This window comes from Cyprinodon variegatus, unplaced genomic scaffold, assembly GCF_000732505.1.
Source record: "Cyprinodon variegatus isolate N-32 unplaced genomic scaffold, C_variegatus-1.0 Scaffold268, whole genome shotgun sequence".
Lineage (NCBI taxonomy): Eukaryota > Metazoa > Chordata > Actinopteri > Cyprinodontiformes > Cyprinodontidae > Cyprinodon > Cyprinodon variegatus.
In genome coordinates this window covers 922,645-943,310 of record NW_015150721.1, presented here as the reverse complement: position 1 = coordinate 943,310, position 20,666 = coordinate 922,645, and the positions used below count along the sequence as shown (strand labels likewise).

General features: G+C 36.4%; 1 protein-coding gene across 1 annotated transcript; it reads left to right on the top strand.

The window, feature by feature from the left end:
- The first annotated feature begins 1,321 nt into the window (after window positions 1-1,321).
- On the top strand, window positions 1,322-20,004 carry LOC107089859 (transmembrane protein 47-like). The gene is made up of 3 exons (XM_015382876.1): window positions 1,322-1,623; window positions 9,801-9,941; window positions 18,166-20,004. The coding sequence occupies exons 1-3, from the start codon at window positions 1,404-1,406 to the stop codon at window positions 18,345-18,347; spliced, it is 543 nt and encodes a 180-aa protein (XP_015238362.1). The 5' UTR covers window positions 1,322-1,403; the 3' UTR covers window positions 18,348-20,004.
- The last annotated feature ends 662 nt before the right edge of the window (window positions 20,005-20,666 follow it).

Sequence of the window (20,666 nt, the reverse complement as noted above, 5' to 3'; positions counted from 1 at the left end):
TGTGCAAAGAAGTCCAAGAAGAATTGAAAAATGACATAACAGTCAGAGTATAATTAATAGAAAATATGATAAGTGCAACAATTATTATTAGTTTTTATTATTTGTAGTAACAGCTGGTTGTAGTAATTTATTTTACATTGTAATAATGTAGTTATAATTTATTTTATAAAGCGTTTATGTATTATTTAACTTGTAATTTCAAAAATATTTTTGATTTTTTTTTTTATATGCAATATTCAATACCTAGGATTAAGTGAAATTATATCAAATTCAAGTTTTTTTTTTTTTTTTTAACAAGTATTTCTTTTTTATTATTATTACTTTTATTATTACTGCCATGGTTGCATCCATCGGACCTAAATGTGATGGAAGATCACTTCACCATTCTTTATCCGCTGAGGGTGAATATTTTTGGGGGTTATTTAAGAAATATGGAGGACCAATCCTGCAATAATTAAAAATAAATACAGAAATAAATAAAAAAAATGCTACAAAAATAAGTATAAAATAAATATTTATTTATTTGCATGTTGCTCCCGCCTTACCGGGCAGGCGGGGGGAAGAACTGTAGGGCAGGCGGTTGGAAGCATACCGTCACCTGGTCGGGTTTGTTTGCTCCGTCCCCGGCTGGCTCCAGAAAGAAGTTGAGCCCTTAAGACACACCCCTCCTCATTTGCATAATGAGGGAGAAATGCGTACAGAATTTATTTATTGTCTGTTATAATCTTTAACTTTATTTATTTATTACTTTATTAGGCAAATAAAAAAAGAAGCTAATTAAAAGATATATATTAATATATATTTATGTTTCACAGTATAAATTAATTACTATCTAAATAATTTTTTTATTGTATTTTGGGGGGCAATTAACTGTATGCTTATTTATTTTTGGAGCATTTAGTCATTTCTGTATTTATTTTTAATTATGGCAGGATTGGTCCTCCATAAAGTTAGGCCTAGACGTATGAAAGGGAATTGTTTTGCATTTGTTATTTTTTTAGTAAACCCTGGGAAAAAAGACAGCAGCTCAGGTTTTATATTCTGTTTGAATTAAAATATGATTATCCTTGTATTATTATCTGAAGTGTCATATAAATCTATTGATTGCAGGTGACTCTTTGTTAAAATGAACTACGTTAATAAATAAAATTTTATTAGCTATCATAACGAACTAAATATGATACACATTTTAATTACTTAAAATAAATATGGTATAAAAATGGAAAAAATCCAAACTTCTTTAAGGGGGCCACCAGTGCACTTATTGTGAAAAGTCCATCCAACCGGAAGTGTCCAGGGAACTTTCGCAGCTGGTCTCGGAGACAAAGCTCCAGTGAGGGGAATGGTGAGAGGAGACGCACACAGACCTCTGGAGAGCTGCGCTTATCACCGTCACTGAGGAGATGTCTGTGGATGAGGTGTACGTGTTCCGGCCCTTTAAGCTGATAGCTCTGTTCTGCGTCTTCCTGGCGCTCTGCCTGGACGTGGTGGCTCTGCTGAGTCCAGCCTGGGTCACTGCCGAGCATTTCTCCCTGTCCCTCTGGGAGTCCTGCTCCCAGTCCGGGCTCCGGCAGCCCGCGGAGGAGGCAGCGGCATGGAACTGCTTCTCCACCCTCACATCTGGTAGGAGAACGAGGCTTCTTCTTTGTTTCCTCAGTTATTCTCCTCTTGTGTTTATTGTACAAACCCTGTCTTTAACTTCATCTTCTGAGAGTTTGGACCTAATTACAGAGGCGTAGCTAGAACATTTTTATAAGGGTGGCCAGGCACTAATCAATGCACTCTGAGGGGGGGCTGAAAGCGGATAGGCTTTAGAACCTCAGGGCCAATCTACTCTGTTCCAACAGCAAAATTAATGAGCACGTCCATATTTTCTAAATAAAGACAAACTATACTTTCCTACAGCCTTTTGCTAATAAAAAAATTAAACATCTGTGCTTTCTAGATAAAAGGTTAACTGGATAAAAATCTTTCAGGTGTGAGTTCTGGGGCAAATATCCATTTTCTATCGTCATTACTTACCTACTCTGCATAAAACTGATATTTACAAGTACTAATATCTACATAAATTTAATAAGCTTTTATTAATAATTTTTTTTAATCTATTATTTGACTGAAGATGTTTTGCAGTGACACCCCCTTTTCTCTTTACCCCATATGAAACAAAATCTAGTTCTGAAAAGTGGATAAATTCCATACTTATCTTCTTTAATGTTAGTATATTGACGTGCATAATTAACCAGTGTTTTTGTTGTCAAGTTATTGTTAATATATGAAAAAATTAAATGTTTTGAATGTTCCACTTTAGAGTATTGCTGCTGCCACCTTCTGTATTAGAGGGAAAATAATAAGTGTGGCCACAGGGGTGGCAAATGATTGGCTAAGGGTGGCCCCCATCTAGCTTTGCTCCTGTTTGGACCTAATTATGCTTAACAGAACCCCAAATTCTCTTTTTCTTTTTTCTTTTTTTGCAAAACTAAAAAACGATCTAAGATGTTTTAAAGACCTCACAACATGTTTGGTAGGAAACATTCAACATTATTTAGGAGTACAATTATTGTTTTAATAAAAGTTTTATATCAAATAAAAATCAGGAATAGTATTTCAGTAGCACTATGCGTTGGTTCACACAGTTGGCCATTTTTATATCAGGCTTTTAGAGCATCATCAAATCTTTAAAAGGGACGCTTGCAGCTGTATGATAAAACTTTTGATTTCCTCAATCCTGTTACAAAGAGCCCCTCGCTTTGATATTATAACTTTACTTCCATTCATTTATCAGTTTCAGCCACTTTGTAGACTTTAAAACTAAATAAGCCTCTACTTTATGACCCAATAACAGTTTTTGGCTCCAGAGGTCCTGGATATCTGCTACAATGAGCCAGATTTGGCCCTTAGGCCATGAGTGTGACTGGTGTGAGTATCAGCACTGTAGTATTACCATGCACCTGCCACTGAATCACTAAGATCATTGAGTTGTAAAAGCACATTTCTATTTCTATTCTAAATATTTCAGTATAAACAGAGTTAAACTGATCTTGGAGAACTCATCAGCTAAATTCCTTTAGCTTCATCTATTAAATTCAACCACTGAGTTGGTTTATTTGGTTCTAAGGCAGTAAAATGCAAACTAAGGCAAATGTTGAATTCAAATTTAACAAGCTACAAGCTGCAGATTTATATATTCTTTAAAAGCTTGCTGGTTTTAAATTCGGTCTTAAGGCGTTTTGTTGCATTTTGAAGAGAGGAATGAAGCAAACAAAACTCCGAGTAAACTTATTACAAAAATGGTCTCTCAACATTTTCTTTGCTTCCTAGAAGCAGAGGTGATGCCACACTGTGTGAGCAGGAAAGCAGTCGCATTACAGCAAAGAAAGTTCATTATAAGTAGGGAAAGACTATCTTCAGCAAACATATATTAGCGTTTTGCATGTTTAGGTGTTGCAGCTGTAACCGACTGTCCAAGTGTGTTTTTTCCGGTCAATGTAAATCTTTATCAGGACAATTCAAAATCAAGCACTATTCATAACTGATGCTGTAAACTTAAAAAGGGGTCTGGGAAACTTTGCTGTAATACATTTAGCCTTCCTATTATCTGCTGAAAAACTTGCTCTCTCACAACCATTAATGGAGGCAGAGACATGGCTCAAAATTCAGACACATTCTAAGTAGCATCTAGTATATCTGTGATGATTTGATATTAAACAACTTGCTGATGCTATGAAGTTAACTTAAAGTGTTAACTTCTGTAATAAAGCATTTTGTTAGGCTAACTGTAGCATGTCTTGCTGCATAAAGGTACAGTGCAGTAGCTGCACCAGTCCGTCTCACAATCCTCTCCAGAAACAAAGAGGGACCAAAAGCCTGCGGTGACCGCATTCCCTCTGACACTGTGGAATGTGCTGGGAGAATGGGAGGCGGGCTCACTGCTTTGAGGTCATTGAAACAACAGTGGAGTGGGGCGTGCTGGGGTTAAAGGTGCCGATCAGCAAACGGCAACAAAGGGCGATCATCCACATGTTCTCATGCTCATCTGAAGGTTCTTCAACGTATTTATTTTTAGAACAACGTCATAAAACGGAGGCAGTTCTAGAGATAACAACATGCAGGTGACTGGATTGAAAAACATCAGAAAAAAAAGAGCTAGGAAAATATGCTTGTAATGTGAGAGTTTTGTTTTTCTGTGTCAGAACAAATATTTAACCACATGATGCACTAAAGATGGTGAAAAATATTCCTTCTGAAGATTTTAACAAGATGAGCTAAAATTTTCCTCTTCTGAATCTTTCTTATGTACCAGATGTTTAAAGCATCACAGACAACAATCTATTGTTTATTTTTTCAGATTAAACAATTAATAATCTGATAACCAAAGGTTCCTTAAAGGAGATTGTTACTTTGATTGCTAAATTCATAAATTACTAAATTAAACCAGGTGAAACTAAAATGTTTCCACTTGAACATACTGAAAGACGAAAAGTGTTGTTTTTTTTTAATCTTAAGTGCAAATTGTCTACATATTTTTTTTTTTTACAATTTTTATATAATTACTCGCTCGGTCAGCTAAAGGCGTGTTTTACAGTCTCTATACACCAGTTAAAGATTAATCAATAACTAAATAATTTGACAATTATTTCAATAATCAATTAATCACGACTAATCCGTTAATTTGTTTTAGCCCTAAATCCATTTTTAATCTTTTATGGCTGTGAGAGACTCTCTTAGGGCACACTCTGCAAAAAAATGGTCCAGCTTGAAACAAAAGTGTAAAAATGAGCAATTCTCCTGCTGTTGTGGAGGGTTTTCCCAGGAAGAATATGTTGATGTAAAAAGAAAGACTTAATTTTTGCTTTTATGAATGGACAAACCACAGATTGTTTGGAGTAGTTGTTCTAAAAGTCACTGACATTGACAGAAAATGGGTTTTTCAGTCATAGGTGGAGACTCATGAACTGCCATCTGTAGTTCATTCATTTTTTTACATATTGGTCAGATAGGTAAAACTGGGCTTTTAATAATAACCATTATTTATTTCCAGGTAGTTGCTGTTTCTGTTTTCAGGAGGGGATGTTCATATTGGTTTATCCCTGAACCAAAGTCTTTCAAGTAGAAAGTGCTTGTGACCTTGTAATACAGCACAACACTTGCAGTTGTGCTGTATGCACAGACAAGAAACTTTATGAAGTTTTCTGCTTTAGATTCATTATAAAAGATATATTTCTTTTTTTTGTTCATCGGTCCATAAACAATCTGCCTCAGGTTCAAGGCTAAAGAAGGATTCAGCGCCACAGAGTTACATCAAGTGCGATGTTAAAGAATGCCTTTAGTTCCTCTTTAGATTGTTCACATTCCTGATGGAGGAAACAATTAGGTTCAACCCAGTTGGAGGAAGAACATCAATGCGGAGATTTCCCCTGAGATTTCTGCTAAATGCACATTCAGGCTTAGGATTAATCCTGGAAGTTAGAAGGCGCCACTCTTTTGTCCTCTTATGGTATGCAGTGAGTCACATTAAGGTGTACACTTTTCCTTGTTTGAAAATTCCCCAAGAGCTCAGCCTAAAAAATGTGGATCATGAGTGTCTTTGTCGCTTAAAACAAATGCAACCCTATCAAGAAAAAAAATATTACGCCACTTCGAAGTTTGTTAGGTTTTGTTGCTTAAAAAACAACGTCTTTATTTGGTATTGAACTTATAAGCACAAAGTGGATTAATATTGCATTATACATAGTTTACAAACAATCTGTAAAGTGTGGTTTGCATTTATATTAGTGATGCATGTTATCGGTTAATGACTTTTCTGAAAACTGAAATGAATTGTTCTTATTGGTCGACTAATGATTAATTGATAAGCTGCCATTTTCTTAAAACCTTAGTTTTCTCTTGTATGAAGAGGATCTCTCCATAAAAAGAAATAGTACAGAACAGACAAGAAATATAGATTTTTATTAAACTTGGTTGGAATCAAAAACTAACCATTATATTGCTAATCGATTAATCTGTCGATTATTTTTTTCAATTAATCAATTAATAATTTGATAGCAAAAGGTTCCTTAAAGAAATTTTTTAGGAATTAAACCAGGTGAATCTAAAACTTTTACACTAATGGAGATCTGGATGGAGCATATTGATAGACCAAAAAAGTTTTTTTTTTAATCTTAAATGCAAAATATTAACTTTTTCTAAATAATTAGTGCTCTAAGCGGGTCCCTCTGTCAGCTAGGTTTTAGAGCCTCTATACTCCAGGTAATGATTAATTGATTAGTAAATCAGTTGAGGATTATTTCAATAATCGATTAATCATGATTTATCAGATGAATTGTTTCAGCCCTAAACTTTTGCTTATTCTTGACAGGGTCACTAGGGCAGCAGTCTCAGCAGATTCCCAGACTTTCCTCTCCCCAGACACCCTCTCCAGAGTTCCCAGGCCAACTTAAAGACATGGCCTCTCCTCCATGTCCTGGGCTGTTCCTTATGCCTCCTCCCAGTGGGACGTTGTTAAACTTATTTATATGATATAGCAAAACAGGAAACTATTAGGTTACCAAATAAAAGATTTACGTACATCCAATGTATAGGGGTGTAAAACTATGGTTGAAAGGCAGGGGATGTCGCTCTGATGTGCTGTCAGACTATTAACCACTTTATTTTGAAGAAGTGGATGCTAACTGTTATATAGCTCTCTGTATTTAGTGTAATTCCTGCATTTGGTCCTGGGAGAGACATAGTGCTGTTAGCAGTGCTGTTACACAGGGGATGGGTTTGGGTTCTGGTTGCCATCAAAGGAATGTAAAAACAGCTTCAAAAAGTGCATTAAAGGTATTTGTGGAGGATTTTCTCAATTTTTTTTATTAAAAGACCCGCCCTCTCCACTTTAAAGAAAAAAAAATTGCATGTGAGAGAGCATGCACAAGCCCATTTCTCCTGGTGTTCTTATAGCTCGTTCAAGCTTACTGTGTCCGAACTTCAGCCCTAAACCCTACATGTAAATCCCTCAATCACTATATAGAGCGTGGACTATATAGTGGACTTTATAGTGAACTCAGTCAACTTACCGTTCGCACAGATGATCACTTCCCACTGCGCGGTGCCTGCGGCATCTTTGTTTTTAGTTGCCGCAGTCGTGTTGCGGCAGCCTATGGCGACAGCGGGCCGCTGTGAAAGCAAGCCCATAATGCTTTGCAAGGAGAGCTCTCCTTGCTTAAATAGCTGTCTGAAACCATAGCCCACCACAGATATACGCCTAAAAGTGCACAGAAAAATATAGCTAACGGGATGAGCACGTCCTTTACGTAAACATATCACCAGAATGATTGACAATGAGGAGCAGCACTTATTTAGATGATCCACCCGGAAATAAAAGATCCCCCTTAATACCGTTTAAGTGACAAATTCTTCCCCACTACCGTGCTTGCATGTTTTTTTATGTCATGTAAAACATGTTTTGCATAAAGTCATCCACATTTCTATCATCCTCACCTTTTTTAGGTTAGGTCATTATTTGTTTACATCCCTAATTTATATACACTCTGAAAAGGCAAGAGTGTTTCTCTCTCTTCTCTACGGTTCATTGCAAGCCATGTAGTGTCGACCCACCATTGTGATTAATTGTCACGGGGGGGGGGGGGTTAGAACTTGATTCAGAAAACTTTCAAAAAAACTGAATACTTCTCACTAAGTACTTTTACTTTCATTCAAAAAGTTCTCAAGTGTGATTTACTAACATGCACCTGTTTTCATAATGTATTGTTTTTCTTCAGTTTGTGTTACTTTTCATTTTATTGGTTGTTGCCTTTTGGCCAAGACTCCCTTTAAAAGAAGTGTTATCCTGTTAATTTAGGCTAAAGAAAAAACATTGTTTCAGCTTTCAACAGGTTTTCTCAGTGTGGTTTCACCACAGGGTTTCTGTCGGAGTAAGGGAAAGTGGTGTTTTCTCACCTAAATGTTTTTGTTGTTTTTTTTGTCAGCTGCAGACTGGATTGGCTTTATTACCTATCAAGCTGTTTTTGCTAATCTTCAATAAAAGCTCAGATTAGGGAGAGGGAGTGCACATTTTTGTGTCTCTGAACAGCAAATCTATGCAGCTCCTCTATAATTACCATAGGGCTCGTTGGTCTACATGTTCTTCTGGAGAATTGAAGACCAAAGTAGAATGAAGCAGAAAAATAAAAAGTGGTACCTATGTCCTCCAGCAGTCTAAGCCTATAGCAGCACTCTATAGATAACCTGAGCCACTCTAAGCATAAACTTTATCAAAAAGGAAAGTTTTAAGCCTACCCTTAAAAGAAGACATGGTGTCTGCCTCATGGACTAAAACTGGTAGTTGGTTCCTTTGGAGAAGAGCCTTAAAACTTCACGATCTGCCTCCCATATTTAATTTAGAAAATCTTGGGACCACTAGTACACCTGTAGATTGATAGTGTATTGCTCTAGGTACATAAGGAACAATCAGATCTCTACTATCAGGTGGTCCTTGGTTATTTATTATATGTGACTAGATAGATTTAAACATTATTCTTGATTTAACAGGAAGCAAATGAATGGAAGCTAAGATAGGAGAAATATATATTTTTTTATTTTCATCACAACTCTAGCTGTAGCATTTTGGATCAGTTGGAGGCTTTTAAGTACAAAATAATTACAACAGTCCAGCCTTGAAATAACAAATGCCTTGACTAGTTTTCCAGCATCACCCCTGAACAAGTTACACTCTATTGCCACAAGTAATTACTCATCCGCCTTGACTATCATATGAGCTTCAGTGACGCTTCCTAATCAATAGAAGCTCAATATGACGCTGCTCCACCCTTTGCAGGTGAAACACTGAGCTCTTCTTAGAAGGCTGTATACAAGGTTTAGGGAGTATGTTTATGGGAATTTTTGACAATTCTTCCAGAAGCACATCCACGAGGTCACACACTAGTGTTGGACGAGAAAGCCACTCTCTCAGTCTGTTCTCTAAATTATCACAAAGGAGTTCTAATGGGTTGAGGTCAGGACTCTTTGCAGGCCAATCAAGTTCATTGCCACAGGACAGTCATGTTGGAAGAGAAAGGGACCAGCTCTAAACCTTTTTTCCACATTGAATTGTCCAAAAGCATTCAGAGTTCCTTTCAGAGGAACTAAGGGACCAGGCCCAACACTGTTTATCCCCCTTCCTCCAAACTTTGCACTGGGTGCAATGCAGTTAGACAAGTACCTTTCTCCTGGAAACTGAAAACCCAGAGAACCAGATGATGTATGGCAGCTGGTGAACCATAGAAACTCATTCCATGAAGCTCTCTGTGAGCTGATCTCAACCCCTTATGAAGTTCGGAGGTGTGTATTGATTGACTCTGCAGAAAGTTTGCAACATTCACTTGGCATCGTGCCCCACCGTCCTAAAATCCAGGGCTTAAAGTTTTCCGGAGCCTGTTCCAGCATGCAGCAATTTTTCAGGGATTTTTTTTTTTCTAAAACACAGTTTTAAAGAATGACATTTTAAAAACTCATTCAGGAAAAAAACATTTGAAAATATAAAATCTAGTTAAAGTTATTATTCTTTTATTAAATTTTTTTTCAAATAATGGATTATAATTCACTCCATATACTTCTGAAAAGCTGTTTTTTTTCTTGTGTTCCTGATTCTCTCCTGCAGGCCTGAGGCTCTTCTGCTGTGTTCGGTTCTCTGTATAGAATTAGCACATTCTTTGTGTTGTTCAACACAAACGTTTCAATTCAGCCGTGTTGCACTCTGCATCGAGGTTTTGTTTTTGGAGTGGGATGCTCCCCTCTAACCTGCCTGTGTATCTGTCCTGCAGACTGGCAGATTGCCACCCTGGTGCTCCTGGGGGCCGGTGCGGTCGCTACTCTGGTGGCTTTCCTGGTGGCCCTCATTTCTGTCTGCTGGGGGACAAAGAGACAGCACTACCGCATTGTAGCAGTGTTCCTCTTCACTGCAGGTAGGTCAGCCTCTTTTTAAATGGGCACATATGGGGATTCAAGAGCCAATCAATTAGCATTTGCCACAATAGTTTCCATGCACGCATGTTTTATTATTTTTTACACCTATTAAACAGAAGAAGAATAAGGAAAAAAAGCAAAACATCAGAATGAGGGTTGATGTGTGAGCTCATTTTTTTGCGGATTCAATCTGGAAGGCTGCTGCTGCTTGAGCCAAGAAAAAAGCAGCCGTGGAATTTGAAGCTTTACACGCTAAAGTAAAGTCACAGAGGGATGTGGTAAAGAAATCATCAGAGACCGCTCAGCCAGCGTTGCCTCATAGGTTGGAGTCCTGCTTTGTGGAAAGACCTTTAGAGCCAAACCAAACTGTAGCTGAGATGGGAGGATCTAACTCTGAAACATATAATTAGGAAGAAAGATGAGGACGCATTCTTCCATGTGGAATAAAGAGACTGTAATAACTCGAGTCATGGATCAAGCTGCATTGAGTTTAACGGTGGTGAAACTCTAACCACTCACTATCACAGCACATTGCTCATATTGACTTCCAGCTGTACAGGCGCTAAAATTAAATTAATTTTATAAGAAACAGATGTCTTGTAGTCTGGAGATAAACATAATCAACTGTTTCCCTGCATCTCCGCTTAGAAATGCATTTACACTTTGCCAACAGAAGTGGCATAGATGTTCTTCACATATAATTAAGTCTGTAAATAACATAAATGTTAGGTCTAAAATGTCTAAAGGAGCAAGAAACGAAAGTTCACCAGTAGGTGGGGCATTTGAGCACTGACTGTTGACCGAACCAAGATGTGTGACAAGTGACACCTCTCTCCACTCCAGTTGCAACCCCCACCCCCACCTGTTGTCTTGCATGCTTACTCAGCAAAACAGCTTCACATTTGGCAGTAACATGTCTAGTGAAGAAGTAACTTTTCATTGCTTTATTTTCGCAGGTGTTCCATCCTCTTTGTCAATAACAGAGTAATTAAACCCTGAATGAAGTGCTGCACCATTAGCATCAAACGGCTCTTTAGTTAGTAACATGATTTCACTACGACGGGAGTAGCTCTCTTGCTAAACCAATCAAAGTTAGTTGTTCCTATATGCTATAGGAGTGTAAATGACATCCAATTCGATTCAGTATCGATTTCCTGACCCAACGATTCGATTATTTTCGATACTCAAGAATACACCACGATTCGATTCGATTAATCCATGAAATTTTTTTTTTTTTTACAACTTACAGGCTAAACAAAGTTTCAAGTTTTAAATAAATCAATAAAAGCTGTAATATCATTATGCATTTTTTGTTTTTTTAGAAACAAAAGCAAATAACAGAAGTAGAAAAGTTGCATCGCAATGCAGTGCAATGCAATACCTCGGCTCCAGACGTCCCCGCCCCCTCCACAGACGCTCCGCTGCTCCTCTCCCAAATTGTAGCTGACCGCAAACAGTGCCGCAGACAGGAGGCCGGCTTGTTTGGTTTTTATGACAAAATAGATTTAGGGAGGGAGAATTACGCCCAGGAGCAAATGGATAAAAATAGACCGGAGGAAAAAAAAAAACATGATTCGATTCTCTTGCGGACGTGTCGATGCATCGGATCGTCGGCTGTTGGATCGATGCATCGATACAAAGCGATTATTATTAACACCCCTACTACGCTATGCTACGCTTTTGGTAAAAAATAACCATATAGATGATGTGTGATGTCACACCATTCTACGTCTAAAAGAAACGTTTAGTCCTCATTGCTGTTTTTTTAGTTCTTTCAATTAAAAAATAATTATTTATTTCTAAATAAGATAAACATATTTGAAAAATAATTAGTTAAAGGGTTTGGAATTTGCTCTAACCTTTTATTATTTTTTTTTACATGCTATGAGACTCTCAAAGTTAATGGCACCTTTTTGGGACCTAATGTAGACTAAAACTTGGACTTAGACAAACTTTATTGTCATTTTGTACATACAGAATGGCAGTGTTTATACAGAAACAACATTTAATTTTGTACAGCTTTCATGAGATTTTTATTTCTTAAAGTGCAGCAGTGATCAAATGTAAACATAAGACATTGATATGATTTACATTAATGTTATGATGTTATGTAACACACCGTTTCATAGAAAAGCAGATGATTGTGAATGGAAGAAAGATGATTTCTATGATCTTTGACTTTCAGAATGTAGTCCTTACAGTTTTAAATATCAAGACTGGGATATTGTTTCCATTCTTTCAAAGATTTCTTACTCTAACTCTGCATTGCTGAGCAGCATTTTCAAAGCCTGGGATCAGGTTCATTGTCCTGCTGGAAAGTGTAGCTTCACCCTCAGATCTATTTACCAGCCTCTATCAGGTTTTCATTCAATATTACACTGCAGTGCATCTCCTCATCAAATCTCAGCCACTCACAGTGTTTTGAATGTAAACCAAAAACCAACTGCAGCTTCCTATGGCGTTATTTAAATTATGTATTTCTTTTGTTTTGCATTAAGATGAAGTATTGGTAATATATGTCTTATTTTAAGCAAGTTCCTCAACAGTAACTGTAGGCCTCTTAGTTGCTCTCTGTGTTTTGTTCTCCAAGCCGAGCCCGCTAGTTTAGGTGGGGAACAGTGATCTAGGAGCTTTTTAAAGTTGGATTAAATTTCAACCCAAGCTGCCTTCTGTGTTTGCTTGTTTTCCTGGTGCTGTTTGTTCACCAGTTATCTGTCGTAAACCTCAGAAAGAGAGAAAAAAAAATTGAAGTGAACTTTATTTAGTGGGATCAGATTAAAGTGGGCAGAGTTTAAATTCCAATTTTTACATTTTATTTTTCTTTTGGAACAAAAAGGTTTTTATTCTCCTTTTATTTATTTGTGTCAAAGCTAATGGGTAACCAATGCAACTGCTTCTTTGTAGATCTTTTTTTTTTTTTCAAGAAATAAGGCAAACATTAAGGATTTGTTTTTAACTTTCCCACATTTACAGAGATTTTTCCATGTCCTCCACCTTTTTTGGTGATAAAAAAGTTTATTTTGGGAGAGATTCCTCCTCAGTTATTGAACTGTTTACTGACCTGGTAACTGTCAGCCTAATTAGCACGCTGAACCCAGGAGATGCCGCAATGCTTCTGCCTGTTTCCCTTCAAAAGTTTGCCAGAGCCAGGACTCCAGGCAGGGAAACCCTTGCAAATTGAGCATTTCAGGTGATTTAACAATCAACAACAACAAAGTATTGCAGCTCTAGTGTTTTTTTTTTTTGTTTTTTTTTTGCTTTTCTATAATTAAATTTTTATATTGCGATATCTGACTTCCTTACCACATATTTTCTGCTTTATTACAAAAGTCTATTCTGGGTGCTGAACTGGCCTTCCTGCAGCTCTGACCATCACTCATCAGAAACATTTGGCGCCGTTTGAAACAAAGAACAACTGTGAAGTAACATGAGCACCATAAATATGCAGGAAGACAAGTGTTTATTGCTCATATGAACTTGGTTTCGCTTGAAAAAACACAATTAATAAGGTGTTTACAACAGTGTCACAAAAAGAACCCAGCGGCCATCTTGGAAGTACACAGTTGCCCCATGGAAATGTACACAGGAAGGTTAGAATCAAAGCCGTCATTTCAAAAAGACAGGGCCTGTTTGCACTAATATTTGAAATCCAGTTGATGGAATAGATTCAAACCTGCTTCCAAAATGCAAATAAAGTCGAATTCTGGGTGTTTAGGCTGCCAAACATCTCGTACAATAATACACAGAACAACTGGTTTTGTCAATAAAACACAGGCAGTTACAGCAGTGGCCTTCACAAAGGAAAACAAAGTGGATATTTTCACTTGTTTGGAAGCAATAATAGCTACAGGCTTTTTAAAAGAATGTATTAACCCTGCCTAGAAGGAAAAAATCAGAAAACACGGGTTAGATTGTTTTCAGACTTCCTGGGCTAAATCTCTATTATGATAAGTTCACATTTCAAAGGTAGGTGTCTAGCCCTCAGCTCTAATGTATTAATAGGCTAAAAACAGTAAACCAGTTTTCCTTTCAGAAATATGACGAAAACATAGACTCAACAGATCAACCTGATATGACAGAATATGAGCCGATGAGGACAAAGTGTGTCTTAAATCACAGAAACCTTCCTGTTCCTCCTGTTGCTGTTATATGAGAATCAGACGTGTTTATTTCTCCATAATTCCTCTGTTTAGTCATCACCAGATAATCGAAACGTCTCAGTTCATCTACTTAATCTTTAACTGCCTCAAATTTTTCCAGCCTTTCTTTAAACCGACTCTAATAATGCATGTTAAGTTTGTAATGAATTCTATCCTTTATCTTAAAAGACTCCATCAGTCATAATATTTGCCCCTTCATTATTGTGTTACTGTACTTCCTAACTGAATCTAAATATGAAAAATTAATAGTAATCAAAAAATATTCAGAAAAATTATTTAATAAAAGTGAAGCAGGTTGTCAGTTAAGAGGACAGATTAATTTTAACCTAATTTCATGCAATTTGTTAAATTTCTGTGTGTGGAGTAAGACTATAGAACAGTTTGAAGAAAAGCTGAGGGAGTGTCCAAACAGGAAGCAGTTTAAAAAAGGATTAAAATCCTTATTTTTTAAGAGATATGACAAAGAGTGTATCTTATTATTGTTCCTATGGCTATATGTTTGATTCCTTTGTAAATATTACTACTTAATAGTTCTTCTCTGATACTTTCTATGGTTTGTCTTTATTCTGTAACATGTATAAATATCTGCCATGTGTATATATTTATTTGTATCTATATATATTTTTAAAATATTATAAAATGAACTGAGGAGTTTGTGGTCAGATATGTTTTATCGATATTAGTATTTTTTTTTTTCTTTTATGGTTATCGGCTGCTATGTATTTGTTGGGCGATTTATGAGCGCATCCAGCAGCCATGCCTTGAGATCATGTATGGACATGCATGGTTGCTCCCTCTATTTTCTATCCATTGTTGATATTTTGTTTTTGTTTTTTTGTTGTTTTTTTTAATTCAAACTAAGACCTGTGTAACATTTTTCATATTTTACCTTGTAAAGATGAAAAAATAATAATAAGTAAATTAACTCTAGAAATAAAAAGTTCAGCAGCACATATCTGGAATCAGTTAGACTGTCAGAATAATTTATGGAATTTATGTCTTTAAACATGTTCGGCTCCTTATTTGCACATATACAAATTCATGTTAAGAACACTGACTTTATTGAAAATAAGGAAACTGATGAATAAAATATTGTCTTCTGGAGAAGATATGGAATTAAATAATTTTAACTTTTTCCCTCTCCTTTGCATTTATTAAAATAACAATAGTACTGTTTGGAGATTGTGTTAAGTAAATCATTTTAGTTGTTCTTTACATGCTTGAAATAAACTTTCCCATGGTTCTACACAGCATTAAAGGAGAATCAAAATCTGTGCGTGTTAAACTTCAAAGTAGCTTTTTTTTTTTTTTTTTTAGACTAAACATCATTCCCATCAAGATTCACAATTATGCAATAATATGGTTTAGTTGATTATATAAAATTCCTATTAGATAAGCCTTTAGATAAGGGTAAGAATAATGTTATTAAGACAGATAAATGATAAACAATGTCTTATTTTTGTTTGACAGTAGCAATGTTTATTGATGACGAGGTGTTTTCTAAACAAGCATTTAGCATTACTGTAAACAGCTCCATCTTAACACTGAAGGACATTGATAAGGAAGCTTTGACTGCAAACAGCTGCTACAGAGGAGCTCTGTAGTGGTGTCTGCAGCCGTGGCTTTCCCCTGTTACCCATTTACTGAAAGGCGTGGGAATGCCGTGTTATTCCTTCCTGTGTGTAATTGCCTTAAGAGCCTGGCGAGGAAAAAATGTCTCCATATAGAGATGGAGTCCTCAGCAGAGCAGCAGCAGCAGAAGGGCTGGATTGTTAAAAGCCTCTTGGCAGGAGGACCGTGACTCTGAGGTATTTGTTTTCTTTCCAGAAATATGACCTCAGTGCGCTCAGTCTGGCCTCAGTCAACACAACCACACTCAGGCTTCTGCCATTTCCACCTACATACGCCCAATGCGTTCCTGTAGGAAGGAAAGGTGGAAAGACATTTAAAGCAGGGCTTTTACTCCAGAGTCCTGCATTAGGTATTAAAATGAACCGGCGTCTTTGATCTGAATACTTTTGGCTCTGATGGATGGGGATGAAAAAATGTGAAGTAAATAAAAACCATTAAAGCCTTCCTCCATATGTGAGGTCGAGATTAAAATAAAAATGGTTGATCTTTTGACTCTTCACACTTCTCCCCAAAAGTCCTAACATTCGTTTGAATAAGAACTCCACAGAGACAGGTTTAACAAAGCTAAACCTCTTTGGCAAGCGCCTCTCTGTCTCTGTGACGTTGATAGGTACAGGGAATTGAAATTTAAAACACGCCAAAGGGACCAATGTTTTTTTTAAAAGCTTCATTTGATAGAGAGCCTTGCAAGTATTTATTTCCTACGTTTTGCCACATTAAACTCATCTTTCATTTAAACTGGAAAATCATTAAAAAACAGATTACAGGTTGGTTAAAAGGATGAAAATTGAATCATGGTTCTAATGTTTCACTATATATTCAAAATTAAAAGCGTATGCTACATTTCAAATTAGCCCCATTTTAGTTGGATAAACCTAAATACAAACAGCTGCTTTCAGAAGTCAAATTCCTTTAAAATTCGGTATGCTTTGGTTTTCCTATCAATGCAGCTATTCTTAGAGGTTTGTTTGAGGACCTTGATGAACAAAGTGCGTCATAAAGACCAAGGAACAATAATAATGGTAATCTCAGTGAGCCTTATTGTTTAGGACAAGAATAAGTTAAAAATTGTAGCCTCTAAACGTGGATAGTTTGTTAAAACAAACCCCCAAGAAGCTTTTAACTGTCATTAAAACAAAAGAATCATCTACATAGTATTGATTCAGGAAGACTGAGTACAAAAATCAGGCCATAGTTTGTTAGATTTCCTTTGTGTTGTTCTATTCTAAAGAATAAAATGATATTTTCACATTTGTAGTTTTAATATTGAAAATAAGAAAATAATGAACTTCAAGTGAAAAAAAAAACATTTTCTGCCTAAGAATATGATTTTAATACATAGAAAGAAAAATAAAAAAAATTAAATGGGGCTATTGTCTTGAAACATTTTTATTCTGGAATGATAAAGTAATGATGGCATTATTAAACTATGATTAGAATACCTAATTAGACTGAATAGGTTCAATAAATGCAAAGAGACTTTTTATATGAGAAATATAGAACATAATCTACATCAAAATAAGGTAATATCTGTGTAAGTAGTTTTTATGTGCTGAGTCATAGAATTAATACTGTGCTTATTTGTTTTTTTCTCTATTTACAATAGAAATGTCATTCATTTTTTTCATATGATTCTAACTAAAAAAGGATTGAGTAAATAAAAAACATGTTTTATTTTATTTTCATTGTTTTCTGTAAACTGAAATTAAGAGAATTTAAAAAGCAGATATTAAATTTGATTCCAAAGTGTGGTGTGGTTATATAGGGTAGTTATCATTGTAAAGTATGTTAACTGAAGATGCTGCATTTCTACTTAATGATGTATTTAATTAGGAAGACCGATCATTTGAAGGAAAACTTAGCAGAACTACTATAGGATGCTTTATGATCTGGATATTAGCGGGCAAAAAAACACATTTATTCAGAAAAAAAACATTCCCTTTGCAAAACAGCTACCTTATGCAAAAGTACATGAAGTTCCTAGAAAAAGAAGTATGTTTAGAGTTTCTGGTGTTTTAAATAAGTTTGTTTTGAATGTGTCCTGCTGCAAAAGTTGCAGCTTTTTATTTTTTTTCCCCAATTGTCAACTCAAAATGCTCTTTATTGTGGTAAAGATGATGACTACTTATACCTACTTCAATTAAGCCTGAAATAAAACATTAGACATATAACTTTAACTTTTAAAAGGTATTCACTTAATAATAGTCTTATGGATTCATATATATGTTGTAGGACATTTTACTTTATTGTACATTTTGGGGGGTGGATTTTCAGGTAGTGTTTTTGTTTGTCTGGTGAATAATTTTCAGTTAAACTAGATCAAAAGAACTGAACTCTGACTAAAATTCAGATTTATTTAAACAAAGTGCAAGTCTGCTCATTCAGCTTTGGTCATTAAGTCACAGTCTAATGATTGCACCTCTGGTTTTAGTTGTTTTGCAGGCCTGTGCCCTGGTCCTCTACCCAATCAAGTTTATAGACGGAACCGTTCTGCAGACCTATCACGAGTTCAACTGGGGCTACGGACTCGGCTGGGGAGCCACCATCTTTATGCTGGGTGGAGGAATCCTCTTCTGCCTGCGAACAGACATTTACGATGATGCCATGTACTAGTGAAAAGTCCTGCCCTGCTGCTGAAAATGCACATGTGAACACTCAGAAACTTCTCTTTGCTCTTCACATGGCCTGTATGCCAGCACAGAGCCCACGTCTTGTTTCTGCCTCCTGTCTTGCTCTTGCTGTTATTCTTAGACAGGTTGTGAAGGTGCTATTTAGAGCCAGAGCTTTTGAGAATAAACCTCCACCCCCCCTCCCGCAGTCACTTACAGGCACCAGTGGCTCAGCCCAGCTGCTTTTTGAAATTGGGTGCGAGGTGGCAATACTAAAGAACAGAGAGTTTTCTGGACTGGCTCGAGCCGCTGGACGTTTCCAGGATGTTTATTGTTGGAAATGACACAGACCTGAATGAGCTGGAGCTTAGTATTCACCAGGACTGACTCTACATTTCCTTTTTGCTGTTGTTGTTTTTACAGTGTATTTATGGCATCATTTCTTTCTTTCCTAATATTCAGTGTACATTTTTGCTCTCTTTAAACTAAAACATATCTTTATAAGTGTAAATTAGAATGAATTTATACAGATGTTTAGCTTCTTTGAAAGATTGCAATAGTTTGTCCTATAAAATCGATAAATCGTACAAAATATTTCTGTTTATTGTTTCAAGTGAGCATTTTGACATTTTTTTTTTTACAGTTGTGATCCCAGTAAAAAAAATGAACCTCTCTTCATAAGCTAGCCTTAAATCCTCAAAGGAAAACCAGGTACTATTTACAGGAACTGTACGGCTACATGCATAAAGCATACTTTTTGTTGCCACATTTCAAAGTAGATAACAGATTAGTCAGACTCATGGGGTGGCAATCATTGACCACCACTACACTTTGGATGTAACTGTTCTCCTCCAGAACAAGCAGTTCTACTCTAAAACACAAGGTAGCAGCAGTGATACTCTCAGGTAGAAAGTTCAAATTAATTTCACATTTAAACTGTTAGAATATTACCCATAAACTAACGAAAACTAATACAGATATTAAGTATTTACATCCATATACTAACATTAAAGATGACAAACATGGAAATCCTGCTCTTTTTCAAACTAGTTTTAATGTTTTATCATTATTATTACTATTAGAATGGAAAGTTATGAATCTTTGCAGTAATCTCAGAGTCTTCTATGTAATTGGAGATAAATAACAAATGTGTAACTCTTTTAATATTTATGCAGAACCATAGATTATTCCTTTTGACAGCATAGGTCTATTAATGAGTGTGTAAAATAATAAGCGAGGACTTGGGGGAAATCCAATCTGTCTTTAGTGATCTATTTGTAAAATACAAATGTTGTGCTCATTCATTTTCTAATCCTATTTTTTGGCACAGCTTGATTAGTGCAGACTGATCCTAAAATGATCACCAGTTTTTGGCCTGCTGTCTGCACACATTGATCCCTGCCTGGCTGGTCCTGAGTGCTGGGGGTTGATTTAGCATCTGGAGTTCCCGACATCCGGATCTGGTGCTGAGGTGCTATACCAATTCCCACAAACTTTTGCATGACAGGAGGTTAAGGAAAATACATTATTTTTTCACTTTTACAGTGTGTGACACATGCAAATGTATTCACCTTCATATGTTTTAGGTTTTATAATAAAGAGCTTCAGCTGTGCGCTACATTTGTGTAACTTGCACTTGTCATAGCTTTCTAAGGCTTTTGTCCTAAAAAGGGAGGATTTTTACTTCCATTCCATTTTCCATCACACTTATCCCGAGGGGTGCTGGTGTATTTCTCCGGCTGACTGCGGGCGACAGGCGGGGTCCACCCTGGACAGGTCGCCAGTCTATCAGGGCTACACAGAGAGAAAAATCCATTCACTCGCACCTAAGGAGAATTTAAGGAAGCCAGTTAACCTAACAGTCATGTTTTTGGACTGTGGGAGCAAGCTGGAGTACCCAGAGAGAACCCAGACATGCACAAAGAGAAAGTGCAAACTCCATGCAGGAAGCCCCCCTGGCCAAGATTCGAACCTTCCAGAACCTTCTTGCTGCAAGGCTGCTGTGCTGCCCACTGCTCCATTCAGCAGCCCTAGGATTTTTATTTAGCATCAAGAATCGTCAATTTTCAATCCTGCTATTTGCATAAGAATGTTGCCGTGTTTCAAAGTGGTGATGAAGTAATTTCATAACAATGCAACTGATGCCAGGGGTTTGGCCATCTTGTGTCCTGGAGAATATCCACTAATTAGAAAGATATAAAAAGAGATATGTACATGAAAAATGATCCATGATGTTTTATATGTTTTAAATTTCTCATTTGCAAAAAAAAAACTGTGCTCTGTAATAAAAGATGAATAAAACCACAATGATCATCTGATATTT